General features: G+C 43.4%; 2 protein-coding genes across 2 annotated transcripts in view; both read right to left on the bottom strand.

Moving 5' to 3' along the window:
- Nucleotides 1–2,270: 2,270 nt before the first annotated feature.
- Nucleotides 2,271–3,962, bottom strand: SOWAHA (sosondowah ankyrin repeat domain family member A). Its single transcript, XM_052644348.1, has one exon. It carries the CDS (start codon nucleotides 3,960–3,962, stop codon nucleotides 2,271–2,273), a length of 1,692 nt encoding a protein of 563 aa, XP_052500308.1.
- A 3,436-nt stretch (nucleotides 3,963–7,398) lies between these two features.
- LOC128051017 (pyruvate dehydrogenase E1 component subunit beta, mitochondrial) overlaps nucleotides 7,399–23,745 on the bottom strand; it is a 29,186-nt gene continuing 12,839 nt past the window's right edge. Inside the window, 3 exon segments of the mRNA XM_052643520.1 lie at nucleotides 7,399–7,648; nucleotides 7,651–8,039; nucleotides 8,041–8,539. Coding sequence (XP_052499480.1) covers nucleotides 7,443–7,648; nucleotides 7,651–8,039; nucleotides 8,041–8,539 — 1,094 coding nt within the window. The 3' untranslated portion in view covers nucleotides 7,399–7,442.

The following is a 23,745-nucleotide window of genomic DNA, read 5'->3' as shown; positions in this document are numbered from 1 at the left end:
TTGGAAATACCCTTCCACAGGTATGCCTCCCGTTAACCAGATATTCTTCTTGAAAACTTCCCATATGCATATCAAACCATAATTTCCTACTAACTTCCCTTATAGTTTCAGACAGTCTTAGCCTGCAAGGGAAAAGCAGTGATTTCTCACACCTGCATGCTAAGCTTATTGACCCTAAACTCTTGCCAAATGTTTTTACTTCACTTGGAAGGTTTGCAGCACACCCTTGTGAAACACAAAGATTCTTCCGCTGTTTAAGAATCTTCCTCTGATTTAAATGTGCCATAAACATTAGTTATTGTTATCGCTACTATGCTGGTTTACATTTTGTCTTTCTCAAAGCCAGTCATACCTGTGTGTGTGACCTTTGTTACCCTCAGTCAAGTTTCTCTTTCATTATGAAAAATTTCTAATATTTTATTCTTAGACCTTCAGCTACTCAGATTGCTTTAATTATTGCCTCTTGTCATTTATTTTTTCACAGAGGCAGACGATTTGATGTGCATTTTGAAATAATTTATGCAGCTTAGCTAGAGTTCCAGGCAAGGAAGATGGGAGAGGCCAGATCAGGGCCTACCTTTATCTACAGTTTTTGGCTATCATATCCATGTTTGGTTGATTCCTTTACTTTGCAGAGAAATCCAAATTCTTTCAATAGAATGCTTGAAAGAAGCAAAAGGATGGGGATAAAAGTAATGAAAAGAAAGGCAAATATAGTAGCAAGTGCTATAGAATGTTTAAGGGAAGTACAGCATTACACAGCAGGAACAAAATGGGAAAATGTTTATTTCATTGGTTAAATCAAAACATTCCAGGAAGGACTGCCTTAAATAATTTTCAGAGGCCTCACTGGTACATATATGGGAGGGGAGCCCCACTACCCTGGTCACAAAAACTATTTGGTATAACTAATCACATGCAAACCCAATTTGCAAAAGCAGAGCATTATTACAATATGATATTTTTTAAAAAGATTGGTTGAGCAAATAGACTCCATATCTTTAAAATGGGGAAAGAGCCATTTTAATCACGCTGGGTTGAACCTGAGAAATCCTGGCAATACTTAAAACCTTCTCAATTACAAATAGGAGCAAAGATACAGGTGAATTAAGCTACCCCTCTCTAAGGTCGCTGAGCAAGGAGATTTTGCATTTGGTATTTTGAAATAAGTTGTTTGCTTTCAGATGGCTTTTTAAAATGGCTACCACATAAGTTTTGCTTGTATAGAACTTTCTTATAAAATAGTTGCTCCTTAATTGTATCTGTTACTATTTAACCAGTTATTTTTCTGGTGTTAGGCTACGACATTTTTTTTTTTCTTTGAATATCCACCGACTGCAGTGAAAGCCTCAGCCAGATTTGAAAGCCATAGATTCAGAAACATGGCACAATGGTGCAATTCACAAATCAAATTTTAAAAAGTTAAATATTCATGCCATATCAAAGTAGCCAGCGACCAGTGACAAAGATACATTTCACCATAAAGACAACCACAAATTAAAAGTATTTGCCAAAAATGTCTCTTTTCTCTCATTGTTAAATCACTTTTACTCCCAAGATGCACTTGTTTTCTAATATTTAGCATTCACAGTATAACTGAAATTAACTACATTCACAATGGTCACTTTCTGTGTTCAAGATTGGCATCTTGATTGCTTAAAATGAGGTAGATAACCATTCAAGGGTTTTGTTGGTTGGGACTAAATTTCTTTATATCTTGATCGTTTTTTTTCTTTTTAAATAGAATTGCAAAATATTTAGCAAAAGATTGAACATGTCTGAGCATTTTGGAAAAATATAATTTCAAGAGGTTATTTTATGAAAGTTGTTTTACCTCATTTCAACTTAAAAACAGAATAAAAGCATCAAATTACAAATGCACTGCATATCTTAAAGCTGACAAATAATCTATCATCACACAAAGCTGTAATTCTGCTTTGGAAGTATATAGAGGCAGAGGCATTGGGTTAAATCATTCAGGGGCCAGACCAGCTGCTGCCCCTGAACCTTTGATCCTAATTGCAAATCTCCTCCAAGGTTCAAGCCTGATTTCCAGAGTTCTTCATAGGAGGCTCTCACTGAGATCTTGAATCCTATCTCTGGAGAAAGATTAAGAAGCTGGAGGCAAGGGCCCACTTGGGTAAAACAGGCTGCAGTGAACAAAGCTGAAGACACGATGGAGCCAAAAGTGTTGGACCATGGTCTTGGGCAGGCTTTGACTGTGAGAGGGAGGGGCGATTAGAGCCACCAAGTCGTAACCCTGGGAACCGTCAGGTTGCTGGGGGTAGGCTGGGCACTAGCCCAGCCAAGGGCCCCGGAGTGGGTCGACGAGAGATTTCTGAAAAGGCTGGCAGACTGCCGCGGATCTTTGTCTTTTTACGAGGAGCCATGGGCGAGGTTCCCAAGAATTTGCTTAAGGAACTTGACTTCCTCATGCCTCGAGCCAGATCCTGGAGCATCAGGTCATCAGCCAGGACGCCCAGAAACGCGCTGGTGGTGGAACTGAGGATGGTGGCCGCCACCTGCACGGGGCGCCGGGCCGCAAAACTGCCACTACCACCAGCAGCCCCGTCGGGTTCAGTCGAACCTCGCAGGCCAGGGTCGCCAAGTAGGCGGCGCAGAGCATACGAGGCGCCCGACTGCAGGTACTGGTAAGCGCGCCGTCCGCTGTGGTCGCGCACGTGCACCTGCGCGCCCAGGCGGACTACCAAGAGCACGGCCGCATCCTCGTGGCCGTGCAGCGCCGCCAAGTGCAGCGGCGTATAGCCGCCGTGCGAGCGCGCGTTGACGTCGACCCGTGCGCCCCCACGCCGCGCGACCTCCACCAGCTGCTGCACCATCTCGAGGTCGCCGCTCTTAGCGGCCCAGTGCAGGGCCGTGAAACCAGACATGAAGTCGCGTTTGGCTGCCAGGCCGAGGTCGCGCAGCAGCAGCCCGTGCAACTGGTGGGTCCAGCGGCCCCCAGCCGTCCGCACTAGCCACTCGTGTTCGGCCGGCTCCAGGGGCACGGCGGACGGCGGCGGGGCAGCCGGAGCCTCCTCGGTGTCGGGGCTCAGCAGGCGCGGGCCGGCGCGCGACAGACGCCTCAGGTGAGGGGAGCGGCCGGAGCCCAGACCGAGGCCCAGGCCGGACTCCTCAACCGAGAGCCGCCGCAGCAGCATCGGGGAGCTCCGCGGGCTGGGCTCCTCCGACAGCTGCCTGCGCAGGCCCTGCTCCTCAGCCCGGATCCGCAGCGCCGAGGGGCCGGGGACGCAGCGCACAGGCAGCATGCAGGGCTTCTGTGGCGGAGGGCGCGGAGTGGGTGGTGGTGGCTCCCGAGGCGCAGCTTCCGGGTCTGGCGGTTCTACATGGGGCGAGGGTGCCTCCGACGGCGCCGTGGACGGTGGGGCCACGTCTTCAGAGAGACCCTCAGGGGGCTGGGCCAGCTCGAAGGCTGGAATCTGGGGGTCCGAGGGCACCCCTGACTGCCAGGCCGGGTCTAACAACAGCCCCTGAGTGGTCTCTGAGGCCGGAGCCCCGGCGGTGTCCTGCTGCTCTGATGGCGGGGCCGGGTCCTCCGCCGGTTCCGCCGCCCTCGGTGCCGAGGACGAGGACGGAGCCCCCGAGGCCGCGGTTTCCTCCTGTAAGACAGAAGTGACCTTCGACGGCGGGGCTGGTGCCTCCGGGGCGCTCTGGAAGCAGCAGGGCGGGGGCTCGGGTCCGTCGCGGGACCGCGACTTCTTCCTCAGCACCACGAATTTGACGCCGTCGAGCTCTTTCACCACGGCCACGTTGTTGACGAACTGCTTGAAGCGGTCCCTGCGGGCGGCGCGGCCGCGTGGGTCGCCGGCCTCCAGCAGCGGTTTGAAGCGGCTCAGCAGCTCCGAGTTGCGCACCTTCCCGCCGTTCTCCTGCAGGAAGCCCAGCACCGCCGCCTGGCTCACTCCGGCGGCCGCAGCAGCCGCGGCCGCGGCCAGCGCCATGGTCACTTACCGCCCCGCAAGGGGGGAGCCAGGCCGCCCGCTCCCACCAACTCTGCGGTTCCCGGTTGCTGGGCAAGGTGGACGTCGCGGCGCCGCCGGAGGAGGGAGCCGGGGTTCCGGGAGTCAGGTCCGCCTCGGCCAGTCTCACCTGATCTTGTTCACCGAGACGTGACGGGCGTGTCCCTGAAGCTGGACCTCGGTCATGCCAGCGCAGCAGGGCCCGGCAGTCTCCTGGAGAAAGGAGCCGGGGGCCGCGGCGCGCGACCCCCGCCGCCGCCCCGCGGGGTCCCCAGTCTTCGGGGTAGGTGTCTGCCTTCACAGTCTGTCCAATGGGCGCCGGACTCCATCCCCCATGCGCGGTGCTCGCCTTACAGGTGACAGCTGCCGCCAGGGCCGCGGTGGGAGTACGGGAGCGGAAATTCTCCACCGCCCCTCCCAACCCGGGAATTAAAGGCACAGTGCCAGGCTTCAGCTCCGCTCCCGGTTGCTAGGTGGGTGTGTTCCCCAAGGATAACGCCGTCGCCCGCCGAAGCAAGGTTTCTTATTCCTTTAAGAAACGTTTAACCACCACAAAATACCGGGCAATTGCTTAAACCAGTAATTTATTCAAAGACCATCAATGCCTTTTGAATTGTTGATTACAGAAAAATGGCTTCGTGCAACTTGCAGTAGACACAATTCGCTGTGCTTGGCAATGTATGCCACCCGAGATTTAGAAGAGACGTTTTAAAAAGCAGTTTTCTTATGATGCGATAGTACATTTTCACATCGAGTTTGGGGAATAAAACCACAGGAAAACATAAAGAAGGAAAAATATCACAAAATCACCATTAACATTTTTGACTGTTCTTCTTCTCCCTCCCCCTACACATGTGTATACATGTTTATGCTTTAAAATAAGGTAAAATTGGAATCATGCTATGTTTTTAAAAATTCACTTCCTCCACAAATATTTGCTGCGCACCTAGTTTGGGCCAGTACCTTTTCAGATTGTGATACATGGTTTAGAAAGACAGATAAAAACCCCTGATTTAGTGGAGCTCTTGTGGTAGGATGGGGGAAGGTTTTTCTTGTTCAGTTGCTAAGTCGTGTGGGGCTCTTTGTGACCCTTTGGACTGAAGCATGCCAGGCTTCCCTGTTAGGGAATAGTGGGGAGCAACAAAGAGAAGTGATATGGTGAATTGGCAAATTGTATAATATATTAGAGAAATACTATGGATATTTAAAGTAAAATAAAATACTATGAGTATTTAGAGTAAAATAGAGGGGCAGGTTTGGAGAAGGCAATGGCACCCCACTCCAGCACTCTTGCCTGGAAAATTCCATGGACAGAGGAGCCTGGTGGGCTGCAGTCCATGGGGTCACTAAGAGTCTGACAGGACTCAGCGATTTCACTTTCACTTTCATGCATTGGATAAGGAAATGGCAACCCACTCCAGTGTTCTTGCCTGGAGAATCCCAGAGACAGGGGAGCCTGGTGGGCTGCTGTCTATGGGGTTGCACAGAGTTGGACACGACTAAAGTGACTTAGCAGCAGCAGCAGCAGAGGGGCAGGTTGAAAGTTGGAACCCTTTATTCAGGGTAGGACTCACTATTGAAGGCCCTTTAAGGGATTAGAGATTTATGTAGGTAAGTAGAAGAAACTTTCAGCAGAAGAAACAGGGCAGAGGTGTGACCAGTTTTTTAATTTACAAACACAATACTACAAATACATAAACAAAGACACTCTGGTAGTTAAAGAGAGCAAGACTCTCGAATCAAAATTGCACATTTGAGTCCTGTCCCTTCCTTGAGTACTTGCTTGACCTCTCTGTGCCTCAATTTTCTTATCTGTGAAGGGAGAAATGGACAGTAATTACACTTATCAAATTGTTGTGAGGATTCTGTGAGAAAGTAAACATAAAGCACTTAGAACAGGCTTAGCCCACAGTAAATATTCAAATTCTTATTAGTAGTATGTTGTTGTTCAGTCGCTCAGTCATATACCACTGTTTGCGACCCCGTGGACTGCAGCATGCCAGGCTTCCCTCTCCTTCACCATCTCCCAGAGCTTGTTCATTGAGTCATTGATGCCATCCAACTACCTCATCCTCTTTGGATGAGATTTGGGCTCCATTTCCTCATTTGAGCTCCAAAATCACTGCAGATGGTGACTGCAGCCATGAAATTAAATGACACTCCTTGGAAGAAAAGTTATGACCAACCTAGACAGCATATTAAAAAGCAGAGGATCTTTTTCAAAGATCTTCCAAATTGTTCTTTCTAGTGGATGAAACAATGGAGATTTTTAGTAATCCCATCCAAATTAATTTCTTGATGGGAGTTTCTATTCCTCAACTTTTCCCATTTTTATTTTGCGAAATTTCACTCTTGAGTATTATTTCTTGTGTTTGTAGCCATCCATCCACTCTTTCAGTTGAGGTGCAGTTGATTTACATTACTCTATTTGCTTTGGGATACAACAGAGTGATTCAGTATTTTCATGAAATATATACCGTTTAAAGATATTGCAAAATCATGGCTATATTTCTCTCTGCTATATGGTATCCTATTATTTTTCTTACACTATACATAGTGATTTTTATTTCTTAATTACTACTTCAGTCTGGCAATACCCAAAACCAAATCTCCACAGACATCTGTATTCTGAGTTTGTGAATCTTTTTCTGTTTCATCGATAAGTTCATTTGTGTCTTATTTTAGATGGAAATTAAACTGATTTCCTATGGCAGTTTTCTCTCTGTTTCTGACAACCTTGCCTTAAATGAGAATATGTAAATAAATTATCCTGAAAGGAGTGTAATTTTCAGGAATAGTATAACATCAAACGGACTTTTGCACACCTTTAAGCCTGCAGAGTTTCCAGCCTGAAAATGGAACTTTTCCCTATTTCGGTCTGGGCACTTGGGGCGTAGAATTTCCAGCCTGCAACAGGATTTTCCCTGTATTTCAGCCCAGCTGCAAAAGTCCTGGCCCCAATACAAACTGAGGGACCAAAAAAAAAAAAACAACAAAACCACACTAGCATTTGTGAATGGCACACTAGCTTTTGCCAAAAGCAGGGAAAGGGCTCAGAATTTTTTTTTTCCCCATAGTTAGGAATTCCTTTATTCCTTATCAAAACAATCTTAACAGTAAATGTAGATTAAATGCTTTTAATTTTTACATATAAGTTATCCTTTTTTGAGTATATCTTTCATCAGGACTCTGCCACATTTCCACCATGTTCTTCCAGTGAGAGGGTAAAATTGCACATGAATCTTATTCAAAGAACATGGTACTGTAACAGACCAAAAAAATATGGAACTTAGGAGAGTGGAAAGTTTTACCACAAACACATTTAAACTTCTTCCCAGTAAAAAAAAATCTGTTGTTGCTTCAGAGATAACTTTATGAATTAAAAGGTCTTATGGGACAATCCAGATGAAGAGTCAGCAAGTATTTTAAGTAAATTCCAATGACCTGAACTTCAACTCCAAACTAGATATTTAGTGTTTTCTTTATTGCAAATATGATGTCTTTAACCTGAGGTACAGAGTTGTCTTCTAGAATCTTTGCATAAGGCATAGGCACATCGGCACCAGTGACATGAACTGCAGGAGCAACCAGGAAATTGAACGCAGGGCCTTCCATGATCCTGGCACAGATTTCAGCTCCTATTCCGAACTGTGGCCAGCCTCCTTCCACGTTACAAGGTGGTTGGTCTTCATGACACTGGCTTCTATTGTTTCAATGTCCATTGGCCTGATGGTTTGCAAATTTGTCTCCTCACATTCAATTCCCTCTTTAGACAGCACTGTTGCAGCTTCTAAGCAGTGGCCCACAGGTCTTGAATGAGCAACTATAGTTAGGTGTGTTCCTTGCCTTTCTATTTTGGCTTTTCCAATAGGGATCAGAAAATCTTTTGACTGAGCTTCTGAAGGAAGTTCAAAAGGTACTCCGTACATCAATTCATTCTCCAACACCACCACTGGGTTGTTATCCCTAATGGCTGATTTAATAAACCCTTTTGCATCCTCTGAACTCCAGGGGCTGACCACCTTTAAGCCTGGGCAATCCCCATACCAGGCAGCAAAACTGTGAGTGCTGGGCAGCTACACCTGCTGAGGCGCCATTGGGCTCCCTGAAGACTACGGGCGCAGACTGAAGGCCATCTGACATGTAGTACATCTTGGCAGCTGAGTTTATGACCTGGTCGATGGCTTGCATAGAGAAATTGAAGGTCATGAATTCACAAATGGGCCATAACCCAGCCATAGCTGCACCTACAGCAATTCCAGCAAAACCCATCTCAGATATGGGAGTATCTATGATCCTCTTATCTCCATATTTCTTCCACAGGCCTCGACTAACCTTATATGCCCCATCGTACTGGGCAACTTCTTCCCTAAGGAGAAATACCTTCTCATCTCTTTCAAGCTCCTCATCCATGCCTTGATTTATAGCCTCACGAACTGTCACCTGCAGTGCAGCCGGTGCGGTCTGATGGAACCGCCTCCTCAGCAGCCCGGAGACCTGCTCAAGGGGTCTCCGCACCAACACAGCAACCACTGCATCTTGACCGTGTCCTCTAGCCGCTGCCAAATGCCAGAATTTTCTTACGGTCAGTCCTTCATGGCCCTTAGGCAGAATCCGGATTTGAGAGACTCATGCCACGTGTGTCTTTCTGTTGCTTCCCTATCTCCTGTCGCCCTCTATCTCTCTCCATCAGATTTCCTAGATGACCCCTACTTGACCTTTCATATCCACATGACCTCTAGGAAAGAATTCTGGGGTTCCCTTTGGTTCAGGGCTTTCCCCTATTTTCAAAAGCCTGAGGGATCAAAAACTCTCCTAACATTCTAAAGAATTCCCTTCTAAATACTCCAGTTTCTCAGGGTGGGGAAGGACCAAGCTTCTCCCACTCCTTCAGAGTCTTCTGATGGGACTGAGACCTCACTTCCCACCAGAGGGACAAATCAAAATTTTTATCAGATGATCTGCGCCTGATATCAGAGTCAGTTTGAGCACTATTTGATCTATATTTTAGCTATAAAACTATGACTACAGAAAGGAAAGATGACTTTTTGACACAGGATAGCCATGATATTCTTTAGACTCTGGAGAAAACTGGTTAAAATCAATTTTTTTTTTCTTGGAAACTGCAAAACCAGTTCTTTTTGCATATGTAATTAAAAACAACTAGCTTGTTAAAGAAGGCAATGGCAACCCACTCCAGTACCCTTGCCTGGCAAATCCCATGGACGGAGAAGCCAGGTAGGCTGCAAACTGAAGCGACTTAGCAGCAACAGCAGCAGCAGCTTGTTAAAAGGCCTGCCTAGGGAAAAGCTTGAAGTTAACCCTTTCCATGTTCTTGAAATACACAGCCCACTTTGCCTGAGACCTCAGCCTCGGGTAAATTAGAACTTCAAGCAAAAAAAGGAGGGGCGGAGGGGTCAAAGAAACATTTTAAATCTCAAGTGGAAAATTATGAGATCTCTGTCTGTCTGGATTTATGTATGTCTCCGTGTGTGTCTTTTGACTTTTTTTTTTTAATATTGCTGAAGTTGTAAATGAGTTCTAATTGGCCTAAAGAAAAGTAAGTGCTTACAAATCAGACAATTCTTAATACAAGAGAAATTAACCTAAATGAATTTCAGATTCACATGAACTGGGAAATAATATTAAATATCTAGTATTAATGTTTGTTTGCTAATCTGATATAGACAGGTCTGAGTTGTTAACATTAAGCATAATATTTTCATTGTGTCTAGGTTTATTATAAATTAAATATTTTAATATTGTTATATATGTTACAAGTTTGTCAGCAAGGAAAGTACTTCAAGTGAAGAAACTTCAAAAAAATACACAAATGAGATATTATGTTTTAGATAAACTATTAATAATAATACTTTAGAAATGTCTGTCTAAAACAGTCTGTCTAGATTTTGGTAACCTGAATTTCTAGAGTTGTGCTAAACTAAGTGATAGAAGTTTATTGAATAGCTATGTCATTTCCAAATAAAATAAGATTTTGAAACATTAATTCAGTTCAGTTCAGTCGCTAAGTCATGTCCAACTCTTTGCAGCACACCAGGCCTCCTTGGTGTCCATCACCAACTTCTGGAGTTTACTCAAACTCATGTCCATTGAGTTGGTGATGCCATCCAACCTCTGTCATCTTTCTCTCCTGCCTTCAGTCTTTCCCAGCATTAGGATCTTTTCAGATGAGTCACTTCTTCACATCAGGTGGCCAAAGTATTGGAGTTTCAGCTTCAGCATCAGTACTTCCAATGAATATTCAGGACTGATCTCCTTTAGGATGGGCTGGTTAGATCTCCTTGCAGTCCAAGGGACTCTCAAGAGTCTTCTCCAACACCACAGTTCAAAAGCATCAATTCTTCAGCGCTCAGCTTTCTTTATAGTTCAACTCTCACATCCATTCATGACTACTGGTAAAACCATAGCTTTGACTAGACGGACCTTAGTCGGCAAAGTAATGTCTCTGCTTTTTAATATGCTGTCTAGGTTGCTCATAACTTTTCTTCAAAGGAGCGAGCGTCTTTTAATTTCATGGCTGCAATCACCATCTGCAGTGATTTTGGAGCCCCAAAAATAAAGTCTGTCACTGTTTTCACTGTTTCCCCATCTATTTGCCATGAAGTGATGGGACCGGATGCCATGATCTTCGTTTTCTGAATGTTGAGCTTTAAGCCAACTTTTTTACTCTCCTCTTTCACTTTCATCAAGAGGTTCTTTAGTTCTTCACTTTCTGCCATAAGTGTGATATCAGCTGCATATCTGAGGTTATTGATATTTCTCCCCTTAGTTTTAATTCCAGCTTGTTCTTCGTTCAGCCCAGCGTTTCTCATAATGTACTCTGCATATAAGTTAAATAAGTAGGGTGACAATTACAGCCTTGACGTACTCCTTTTCCTATTTGGAACCAGTCTGTTGTTCCATGTCCAGTTCTAACTGTTGCTTCCTGACCTGCATACAGATTTCTCAAGAGGCAGATCAGGTGGTCTAGTATTCCCATCTCTTTCAGAATTTTTCACAGTTTGTTGTGATCCACACAATCAAAGGCTTTGGCATAGTCAATGAAGCAGAAGTAGATGTTTTTCTGGAACTCTCTTGCTTTTTCTATGATACAGTGGATGTTGGCAATTTGATCTTTGGTTCCTCTGCCTTTTCTAAATCCAGCTTGAACATCTGGAAGTTCACAGTTCACATACCGTTGAAGCCTGGCTTGGAGAATTTTGAGCATTACTTTGCTATCATATGAGATGAGTGCAATTGTGCAGTAGTTTGAGCATTCTTTGGCATTGTCTTTCATTGGGATTGGAAAGAAAACTGACTTTTTCCAGTGCTGTGGCCACTGCTGAGGTTTCCAAATTTGCTGGCATGTTGAGTACAGCACTTTCACAGCATCATCTTTCAGGATTTGAAATAGCTCAACTGGAATTTTGTCACCTCCACTAACTTTGTTTATAGTTATGCTTCCTAAGGCCTACTTGACTTCGCATTCAAGGATGTCTGGCTCTAGGTGAGTGATCATACCATCGTGATTATCTGGGTCATGAAGATCTTTTTTGTATAGTTCTTCTGTGTATTCTTGCCACCTCTTCTTCTTCTTCTTCTTTTTTTTTTTTTTTTTTGCCACCTCTTCTTAATATCTTCTGCTTCTGTTAGGTCCATACCATTTCTGTCCTTTATCGAGCCCATCTTTGCATGAAATGTTCCCTTGGTATCTCTAATTTTCTTGATGACCATTATATCTATTACTGTGGGCAAGAATCCCTTAGAAGAAATGGAGTAGTCATCATAGTCAACAAAAGAGTCCAAAATGCAGTACTTGGATGCAGTCTTAAAAACGACAGAATGATCTCTGTTCATTTCCAAGGCAAACCATTCAATATCAAGGTAATCCAAGTCTATGCCCCAACCAGTAATGCTGAAGAAGCTGAAGTTGAACGGTTCTATGAAGACCTACAAGACCTTCTAGGATAAACACCAAAAAAAGATGTCCTTTTCATTATAGGGAACTGGAATGCAAAAGTAGGAAGTCAGGAAACACCTGGAGTAACAGGCAAATTTGGTCTTGGAGTACAGAATGAAGCAGGGCAAAGGCTAATAGAGTTCTACCAAGAGAATGCACTGGTCATAGCAAACACCCTTAAAGATTTTGGACTATTAATGAATAGTGTTTGGTGCCATCCTGAGATATTCTCTATAAGAAAGCAAATTTTTTTTTTGGAAATTATCACTGGTATTTATGTTTACCAATCCATAGAATGCTAATACAAAGGTCAGTTCTTGGTTGCTAAAGAAAAGTAGGAAGTGTGTTTCCAGTAAAGAATGTATGAGGAATGAAATGACATTTTATGAAGGGAAATAGAAGTAGGTCTGACTTACAGGTGGCTGTTTCAGGATGGGAGAACAAAGTAATGGGTATAAAAAGTGATAAGAAGGTTTTATAGAAAGTGGACCCCAAGGGAAGAGTTTTGTGCATAAATACAAGTTTTCTTGAGATATTGAAATGCCTTTAGTCATGGATTTTAAGTTTCTTTACCTCTGAAGTGATCTGCTCTATGTTTACCTTTGAAATCTTCTTTGTTACTTTGGCTAAGTGAATATATTTCACAGTGATCTATATGATTCTATCTGACTGAGTGTTACAAACCCCTTTGATATTTATTGACAAAACTTCCTAAATAACTTGACTTCTAGCTAACTTCGGGATGCTTCAGAGGGCCCCTGAGACATCCCAAAGAGGTATTAAACTACCTAGGTTCAGTGGACATGTTAAATTACATGGGAAGTACTGTTGAAGGGGTGATAAATCTCAGGTTATACTGTTATGGTTGATGTTACTAATATAGATATCCTAAAATTATGTGGAATTCATGAAAATCTGATATGTCCTGGTATAATGTTGTCAGTTATAATTCTAGTTATCATGTTAAAGTGTTACAAGTCACAGCAATGACCAGGTTGCTTTGTCAATTGCAATTTAATCAGCCTTTAAACATGCCTTCTATGGTTTCACTCTGATCCCTTTGCAGGAATACTACTACCTTCAAGGTTTATGGAAAAGGCTTTTCTAAGAGTAACCAATAACCAAATTTTGTTTGTTTGTTATCTGGTAAACTGGTAACAGATGAGAATTTAGTTTACTCTCTCTGTTAAGAGAACAAAGTTTTCTTAGAGTGAAGCTTTTGATAACAGATTATGAATTTCTTTGCCTTTAAGTGATTTATATTTGTTTTTAAAGTCTTTTGTTACTTTGGTAAAGCAAATAAACATTATTTAAGATTATAGTACATGTAGACAAAGCTTATTGTGCTTCTACAAAAAATAAGCCCTCACGGTTAGACTTTTGATATTGTGATGTTCTTAAAACATGGCAACAGTCTACTCCTAAATCAGGGAATTAAAAATGGGTGAACAATAGCTGTAAATCAAAGAGTCAGGACTATGGGAAATCCAAGATGGCTACTTGGATTTTCCTGGCTCCCTGACAAACCTCATTTTTATTTGATGGGTTAAAGTCTTCCCTGGCTACAGGGTTAATGCCCTCATAATGAGAAAATCATGTTTCATTGAATATTAAGTTTTGTTAATTTTTAAACCAAGTTTCTAGTTTTGTTAATTAAGGTCTAGTGTTTACTAAGACTCACTTCTGAGAGAGTTCCTTGTTATTATGTTATATTGCTAAAAGATTAAGTTATTTTAAAAAACACGCTAAGTTTGTTTCTAAAGCTTATCTCAGTAACCAACCTTCAGATATAGATCAGATACTCCATGAGGTACAACCAAGAGATTAACAACTGGCTATAATCATTTAACTAAGTCAGATGACCTGGGGTATACTGGGTTATATCTAACAAAAGTTCTTGACTTAAATTCTTTTTTTTTTTCTCTTAAATTTAATCAGAGTATGGTTGATTTACAGTGTTGTGTTAGTTTCAGGTATACAACAAAGTGATTCAGTTATACATATATTCATTCTTTTTCAGATTCTTTTCTCATAGAGGTTATTACATAATATTGAGTAGAGTTCCTTGTGTGGTATGGTAGGTCCTTGTTGGTTATCTATTTTAAATATAGTAATGTGTGCATGTTCAGCCTAAGCTGATTTATCCTTCTCACCACATTTCCCATTTTGTAACCAAACTTGTTTTGTAATTGACTTAAATTCTTGCTTGTGACCTTACTAATGACTGCTAGCTATATTATTTTCTATGTCACTTGTTTCAGAAGATTGTTTCTTATGTTACTAAATGTGTGACTGAGCCTGTGATAAAATGCTGATATGCAGTTCCATATGAGATCAATGATTGTAATAATGCAACTCTAGATATGGGAAGAAGCAACAAGAGGGAATATTTCCCTGGACCAAGAGGCTAGTAAGACAGGAATGGTCCAGAGACTTTTGTCTCTTGCCAAGGCCTGGTCTAGTAATAGCATATTGAGTGGACTGTCAATGGAATCTTCAGTAGACCTGGGAATGAATCTTCCCTGCACTGTGGGACACAAATGGCCACGAAATGCCCCAAAGCATGGTCAGATATGGGGCTATGAAGGGACCCTGCTGACTGGAAGTTGGCACTGGCCACTGCCTCTACAAAGATTAAATCATGACCACTGCAAGCTGTTGACCTTCAACACCCCCTGAAAGGAGTTCAGGGTGGAGATTAGAAATAAGGCACTCTGTGCTCTGGGAAAAACCCAGAAGAACCAGCCTTCAGATAGTCAGGTGGTTTTCAGGTAAATATTTTATGAGCCCAAATTCTTGCCTCTTCTTGCACCCAGAGAAACACTAACGTCATGAACCAATGTCTGGCCCTGGTTCTCCTGGCTAGCCCCTGAGCAGCTTTTCTATTTCTATTAATCTTTGGGCCATGTACCTTTGACTTTCTTGATAAGTTTTTTTCTTCTAGAATACAACAAATCTAAAGTGGTAGTATGACAGGAATATTCCCTGACCAACACCTAGACAATGCTGAAACAAGTCACCTTATCATTCCATGGACTCTCATCTCCCTCTGTAAATGCACCCTGACAGAGAGCCGGCAAAGGGAACCCAGAGCCCCACAATGCCCCTGTGCAGCCTGAAGTCAGAGCAGTCATTGCCCCTTTTCCGTTGAGACTGGGTTCCCAAATGCCTGAAAAGGGAAATAGGTAGATAGTTAGACATGAGTGGGGTATCAACAGGGGCCAAAGAATTGACCCTAAAAATAAAGAGAGGGAGGAATATGGTGACCCAAGGACAAAAGAGCAGATAAAACCCAGGAGGGTCTTGGAATGCAGAAATGGAAAAACCAGACCCTTATCATCCTTCCCTCCCTCATGTTGTAACTATTAATAGTTACAACCTGTCTCCCCTCCTACCCTATAGGCAGAAGGTATTTGCCCTACTCTTCCCCCACCCAGTATACGTGCCTTATCCAATCAGCAAATGACCTGCAAGACCCCTATCCCACTCCTTGTACCCTGGCTATGAAAGTGAACTAAGGACCCCTGTTCAACTCCGGTTCTCCCTTGAGCTGGCCCGCTATTCTAACAGCGTCTCACACTCTAATAAACTTCATTTCCCTCTCATTCTGTCTCATGTCTGGAAATTCTTTTCTAACCTATGCCTGGACCATGACAGGGCACAGAGTTTCTGGCCTGCGGACACCACCCTTATGGCAGAAAGTGAAGAGGAACTAAAGAGCCTCTTGATGAAAGTGAAAGAGGAGTGTAAAAAAGCTGGCTTGAAACTCAACATTCAGAAAACTAAAATCATGGCATCCGGTCCCATCACTTCATGGCAAACAGATGGGGGAACAATGGAAGCAGTGACAAAACGGCTGCAGATGATGACTGCAACCATGAAATTAAAAGACGCTTGCTCCTTGGGAAAAAAGCAATGACAAACCTAGACAGTATATTAAAAAGCGGAGATATTATTTTACCGACAAAGGTCTGTACAGTCAAAGTTATGGTTTTTCCAGTAGTCATGTATGGATGTGAGAGTTGGACCATAAAAAGAGCTGAGTGCAGAAGAATTGATGCTTTTGAATTGCGATATTGGAGAAGACTCTTGAGAATCCTTTGGACTGCAAGGAGATCAAACCAGTCAATCCTAAAGGAAATCAGTCTTGAATATTCATTGGAAGGACTGGTGCTGAAGCTGAAGCTGCAATACTTTGGCCACCTGATTCAAAGGCTGAGTCACTAGAAAGACCCAGATGCTGGGAAAGATTGAAGGCAGGAGGAGAAGGGAAAAACAGAGGATGAGATGGTTGGATGACATGACTGACTCGATGGACATGAGTTTGAGCAAGCTCTGGAGTTGGTTATGGACAGGGAAGCCTGATTTGCTGCAGTCCATGGGATCCCAAAGAGTGGGACAAGACTGAGCAACTGAACCAAACTGACTGATAAAGCAAAAGTCTAATTAACTTGAGAAGGAGAGATACTGGTTTGTGAAAGAAAGAAAGCGCTAGTCACTCAGTGGTGTCCTACTGTTTGTGACCCCATGTATAGTCCATGGAATTCTCCAGGCCAGAATACTGGAGTGGGTAGCCCTTCCCTTCTCCAGGGTATCGTCCCAACCCAGGGATCAAACCCAGGTCTGCCCACATTGCAGGCATCTTCTTTACCAGCTGAGCCACAAAGGAAGCCCAAGAATACTGGAGTGGGTAGCCTATCCCTTCTCCAGGGGATCTTCCTGACCCAGGAATCAAACCAGGGTCTCCTGTCAGACTGGGGTCTCCTGCATTGCAGGTGGATTCTTTACCAACAGAGCTATCAGGGAAGCCCAAGAAACTTGTTTAGATAGTGTCATTGTGAAGTTCCCCTCAATGTCTCTTACAGATGCTAATAAGAACAATTAAGAATATCAACAGGAAGAATTTGGAAGGAAAATCTAGCTATTATTTACTTTACAAGGAGGTAAAGTAAAAAAAAAAGAAAAAAGATTCTCCAGAAATTTTAAAAAAAAATTTTTTTTATGTTTATTTGGTATGGGATAAATAGAATGGACATTTATGTAATTAAAACAAAATTTGACATTATTATACTACCTAAAGTTAATGAGCCAAGAGAGGCTCCCTACTGGTCCCCAACAGTAAAATCCAAATAAGTGTGTTCTATTTACCCTAGTTTTAAGTTATATATTTAAGAGGCTAGAAAAATTTACACTGAGATATCTGTCCAGCAATAATTTTGGAACAGTTAGGCAAAAAGGGCCTGACTTCCTCAGCTCTACCTGACTCTGGGGATCCAAGAACCTCTTATATAAAAATAGGAATTTTGCTTTGGCTCAATTTATAAATTCAGAAAGGTCTGTGCTGAATACCTTATACAAACTTTGAAGGCATAATAATTTAACTCTGAAGTTATGGAACATAGAACTTCCTAAATCAGTTTGATTAAAAATCTTGTCCCTGATTTTAGTAGCTTTAGGCAACAGAACTGTTCTTTTTTTTTTAAACAGAACTGTTCCTTGAAAAAGCAAGTAGTGTCTTTGTCTTGCAAATGTCTAAACCAGAGTATAAATACAGGACTCAAGGACCTGCAACCAAGGGAAAAAACGACACTTTTAAATGTAAATGACTAAAATGTTCCTCAGCCAAACTTACAGATAGCTGACCTCAGTCATCTGAACATGCAACTGTTAGGTAGTTAGAATAGGAAATAGAAGTCCAGAATGGCGGTGGCTAAAAGACAAGGAAGGGAAAAGCCCGAGAAAATAGAACAAAGGAAGGTCAAAGGAAGATCGGAGGACCTGAGTGAGGACCTCAGGTAGAACAGACAGCACTCCTGGCTAGTCCAATTTGCATAGGGCAGTCTCTCGCGTCAGGGCATTCTTCTCTTTGCGTCTTTGGGTCAACATGCCCTCATGCCTCCAGGATGGATTTTCCTGCTATTATCTAAATAAAATAGAGCTGTAACATGGAGCTGTAACACTGATTTGTCTAAGAGCTATCACACGGTCCATTTGAGACCTGAGAGCTATAACACGATCTGTCCAAGACCCGAGAGCTGTGACACGCGGAGGGCTTTAATATCCGTCACTCCAAATCTTTGTTGTGATGAGACAGAACTGAGGAGCATACTCTCACCTGACACAACCTTAGTGTATACCAACTGCTTATAAACTAGTAAGTTTATATGATAATCCCTGATTCATAACTAAGCTTTTAAATGAAGCCATGAGATCTCTCAAAGGAGGGAGGGAAGGTGAAATGCCAGACCGCCTTACCTGCTTCCTGGGAAACCTTTGTGCAGGTCAAGAAGCAACAGTTAGAACCAGACATGGAACAATGGACTGGTTCAAAACTGGGAAAGGAGTACATCAAGGTGCTGCAGAGAAGAAACCAATTCTGACTCCATGTTGGAAACTGTTTCTTTGACTTGCTTTTAATATTATAGTCATACTCAATGGCTTGCCTAGAGGATCTTGCTCCTCTTCTGGACTGTAAATTAAAGTGCCTTTGTTCAGCTCTTGGAGAGAGAGTTTGTCCCTGCCCACCTGTGAATAGAAGAGATTAATTAACACTTCTTCTGAAGGCTGGACATTCCTTTGGAAATGTTTTACAAGACTGACGATCCTTTTTCTATACTTCCCTACTGCATCTCCCTCTCTCTTCTGCCTTTTGACTTCAGCTCCTCATTACTTCTTTCTCTCTGACCTATAAAAGAACCTGGCATCCAGGCCCCAGTAAGATGGTTATTTTGAGGTGCTAGCCTGCCATCTTCTCAGTCTTCGAGTCCCTGGTTAAAGCATCTTCCTTGCCTCAACAGTTTGTCTCTCGGATTCATTGGCCTATTGTGCAGAAAGCAGAGTGAGATTTGACTCGGTAACAATGGGTGTATATTGTCACCTTACTTATTTAACTTTTATGCAGAGTACATCATGAGAAATGCAGGGCTGGTTGAAGCACAAGCTGGAATTAAGTTTGCTGGGAGAAATATCAATAACCTCAGATACGCAGATGACAATACCCTCATGGCAGAAAGCAAAGAGGAATAAAAAAGAGCCCCTTGATGAAAGTGAAACAGGAGAGTGAAAAAGCTGGCTTAAAACTCAACATTCAAAAAAAGAAGATTATGGCATCTGGTCTCATCACTTCATGGCATATAGATAAAGAAACAATGGAAGCAGAGACAGACTTTATTTTCTTGGGCTCCAAAATCACTCCAGGTGGTGGTGGTGACTGCAGCTATGAAATTAAAAGACTCTTCTCCTTGGACGAAAACCTATGATAAACCTAGACAGCATAATAAAAAAGCAGAGACATTACTTTGCCAACAAAAGTCTGTCTAGTCAACGCTATGGTTTTTCCAGTAGTCATGTATGGATGTGAGAGTTGGACCATAAAGAAGGCTGAGCACCAAAGAATTGATGCTTTTGAACTGTGGTGTTGGAGGGGACTCTTGAGAGTCTCTTGGACTGCAAGGAGATCCAACCAGTCCGTCCTAAAGGAAATCAGCTCTGGGTGTTCTTTGGAGGGACTGATGCTGAAGCTGAAGCTCCCATACTTTGGCCACCTGACACAAACAGCAGACTCACTTAAAAAGACCCTGAGGCTGGGAAAGAGTGAAGGCGAGAGGTGAAGGGGAATACAGAGGATGAGATGGTTGGATGACATCACTGACCTAATGGTCGTGAGTTTGAGTGAGCTCCAGGAGATGGTGAAGGACAGGGAAGCCTGTGTGCTGTAGTTCCTGGGGTCACAAAGAGTTGGACATGACTGAGTGACTGAAAACCAACAGTGAGAACTCTGGTCTGCCTCTTTATATCTGTGTACATATTATATATGAAGTACCTCTACTTCTAAAAGGCAATATCAATATTAAGAACGCTGAAAGAGAAAAGACAGTGTTGAAGAATCCAGAGTCACAAAACACACCTGGGAGGACACTCAAGACAGGGGAATTGGTTCCCAACAAGGACCCTGATGATTTTGGAGGACTTGGTTCTATGCCCTCCGCTACATGACTGGTCATGTTAGTAATTATTTTTACAACATGCAGGTGCAGAAGAATTAACAATTACAATATGGTGGTGCAGATGCTATTGTTTATCTAACTGAGACTACCTGACCTTTACTTCCAATCTTTATTTGCCATCTGGGAGGGGGTTTCCTGGTTTTTCTTTAAGGATGGTTAGCAAGGTTCAGGAGAAGGCAATGGCACCCCACTCTAGTACTCTTGCCTGGAAAATCCCATGGATGGAGGAGTATGGTAGGCTGCAGTCTATGGGGTCGCAAAGAGTCAGACACGACTGAACGACTTCACTTTCACTTTTCACTTTCATGCATTGGAGAAGGAAATGGCAATCCACTCCAGTGTTCTTGCCTGGAGAATCCCAGGGATGGGGGAGCCTCTTGGGCTGCCGTCTCTGAGGTTGCACAGAGTCGGACACGACTGAAGCGACTTAGCAGCAGCAGAAAGGTTCAGGCCCAGTTCACCTCCTGCCTTAAAATGGCTGACAATCTTCAAGATGGAATCCCTCTTGCCCTCCTCCCAGCGGCCCCAACAACAATGTGGCCACAATATTCTTTAGATTCTGGAGAAAATTGGCTAAGAGAAAATTTCTTTTGAAATTATAAAAACAGTTATTTTTGCATATGCAAATAAAACCCTCTAGCATGTTAAAAACTTGCCTTAAAAAAAAAAAAGCTTGAAGTTAACTCATCATATCCTTGAGATACAGTCCTCATTGCCTTAGATTTAAGGCCAAAAAAAAAAAAAAATAGTAATTATAATGGGGGAAGGGAGGGGTGGGGGAAGGAGGTCTGGCTTACAGGCGACTGATTCTGAATGGAGAAAGATACAGAAAGTAAAAAGAAGTTTTGTGGAAAGTGGAATCTATGAAAAGAATTTCGTCCATGGTACAAGTTTTATTAAGATGTTGTACTACCTTTGAAGTCTTCCATGGTTATGCTGCAGGAAGAGGGACCGACCCTTTCCAGTGCCCAAATGGGGTTCTTGTCTAACATTCAGAAATGAATTGTCCAAGGAGACACATGTGCTGACAAACCAAGAGACTTTATTGGGAAGGGGCGCCTGGGTGGAGAGCAGCAGGCTAAGGGGAACCCAGGAGGACTGCTCTGCCACGTGGCTCACAGTCTCAGATTTTATGGTGATGGGCTTAGTTTCTGGGTTGTCTTTGGCCAATCATTCTGACTCAGAGTCCTTCCTGGTGGCACACACATTGCTCAGCCAAGATGGACGTCAGGGAGAAGGATTCTGGGAGTTGGTTAGACACATGGTGTCACCTTCTGACCATTCCTGATCTCTTCCAGTTGGTGGTGGCTTATTAGTTCCATGTTTCTTACGGACCTCCTGTCATAAAACAGCTCATGCAAATGGTTACATGGTTAGACAGTGCCTGGCCAGGGTGGGTGGTTTCCCTCAGTGTACTTCCCCTAACAGTTACTTTGGCTAAGCGAATAATAACTGTTAGGTGGTTAGAATAGGGAAAAGGAGTCCAGAATGACGGTGGCTAAAAGATAAGGAAGGGAAAAGCCTGCGAAAATAGAACAAAGGAAGGTCAAAGGAAGGTCGGAGGACCTGAGTGAGGACCTCAGGTAGAACCGACAGCACTCCTGGCTAGCCCAATTTGCATAGGGCAGGCCCAGGGGGAGGAAACATACAAAGAGGAGCTCTCTCCCTCGCGCTGTCTCCCGCGCGCTCTCTCCCGCGCGCTGGGGCGCTCTTCTCTTCGCATCTTGCATCTTTGGGTCGACTTGCCCTCACGCCTCGAGGATGGATTTTCCTATTATCTAAATAAAATAGAGCTGTAACATGGAGCTGTAACACTGATTTGCCTAAGAGCTGTAACACGGTCCATTTGAGACCTGAGAGCTATAACACGACCTGTCCAAGACCCGAGAGCTGTGACACGCGGAGGGCGTTAATGTCCCTCACTCCAAATCTTTGTTGTGACGAGACAAAACCGAGGAGCATACACTCGCCTGACACAACTATTGTTGTCAAACAGTCAGGGACACTTGGCTTTTCTTGGCCCCCTGATGAAACTCACTTTTATTTCATGGAATAAAGCCTTCTCAGGCTGAGAGACTTTCACAATGAAAAAAAGATTTTTTTTGTTTCACTAAATGTTAAATTCCAGTCTTGTTAATTAAGGTTTGTGTTTGGCAAAGCTCACTTCCCTGTTAGTTCCTTGCTGTTGTGTTATATTGTTTAAAAGTTTTCTTCAGCTATTATAGACCTAAGTTTGTTTCTAAAGCTTATCTCACTAATCTATCTTTGGATAGAGATCAGATGCCTTGTGACCTGCAACCGGAGAATTATACATTGTGAAAAAGACATAATTCAAAGGGCTATCACCAACCTGGACAGACTGTCATGGAGAAGGGTTAATTTGAAATTTACACTGCATCTGCTTCTGTGACTTTAATCCTTTTTTGTTATTATAAACATACATAATGCCCTGCCTGAGGGAGATAACCTGAGCAGCCCACCAGTGAAGGACTGTTAGAAGTGAAACTAACACATCCCCCTGCTTTAAGGCTTGCCCCATTCTAGGGGACTTCTGCAAGGATTGAATAATTTTACTTCATTTCCTCACCTCCCCCCCTCCTATCTCGGATCCATAAAAGAACTGGCAACCAGGCCTTGACAAGACGGTTATTTTGAGACACTAGCCTGCTATCATTTTGGTCAGGTGGCTTTGAATAAAAAAGCTTCTTCCTTACCTCATCCTCTCATCTCTCAGATTCATTGGCCTGTTGGGTGGCAAGCAGAGCGAGCTTGGACTCAGTAACATTTTGGCTTAACCAGCCAGGATCCTTGCTGCTGGTGGCTAGCTGGCCCTGATCAGGGAATATTGGGACCATTTGTCCTGAGGGTCTTTTCTTTAAGATTCTCTGTACTGGCACCGGCTGACCCCAGTGCTTGGCAGTTGAGACCAGGAACCAACAAACTTCCAAGAGTAGACTGTAGGGTAAGGGAGTTAGAGAAGGCCCTTTACAGGAACAGATAACCTTTAATGAGGCGAGAAGGGGCAGCAGTCAGATTAGTGAGCTGCTGCACTAACCCAAGAAAAGAGTAAGTATATATAGGCATATATATGGAAAGCTACCGGTTCTTCAAGGTTGTTCGGAGTAGTTCTCTCTTAAACGGCTGGGGCAAGAAATTCTGGAGATAGGCCAAAGGCTGGGCATAGGCGTGGTGTAGTCAACCTTAATGTCCTTTTTTTTTTTTCCTTCTGGTGAGAGAGTTCTTTGTTTTGCATAAAATGGTGGGGAGGACCTGAAGGGGAGTTTTAACTCCAGGCTATTTTGAGCCATGTAACTTTCCTTCATTGATGGACTCAATTTCATTTGTAGAGTAAGTCTACCCAATCCAATAGCCTATTCAGCCAGTTTGCTTGTTTTGATTGCCTGTTCATGTTAAGAGCCTGCGGGCTCAATTTTGGAGGGTAAGTCACTCCAATGTGCACACTGGGAACATTTCCCCCCCCTCAATTTGTGTTTTTCCTTTATGGGACAACAATGGGAAATATTTCATCTATCCAGAAGGAAAGATCTTTGGGTTGCATATTAGGTATGTTAAGATCAGAAGAGCAATTGCTCACAATAAAACAATCTGGCAGTCAGAAGAGCTGTACAAAGGTGAGGAACACTCTGATAGTGAACAGGCCCGCAGGCTTCCTTGAATGTGAGGCATCCAATTCTAACTTCCTCTACAGGAGCCCCGGATAATTTTGACAGTGGGGAACAAGTTGATTGACTCTGTGATAGACACTACTCTCCTTTGTGAATTAAAAGCTCAAATAACC

Source organism: Budorcas taxicolor, chromosome 7 (genome assembly GCF_023091745.1).
Source record: "Budorcas taxicolor isolate Tak-1 chromosome 7, Takin1.1, whole genome shotgun sequence".
NCBI lineage: Eukaryota > Metazoa > Chordata > Mammalia > Artiodactyla > Bovidae > Budorcas > Budorcas taxicolor.
This window is presented reverse-complemented; position numbering and strand designations above follow the sequence as displayed.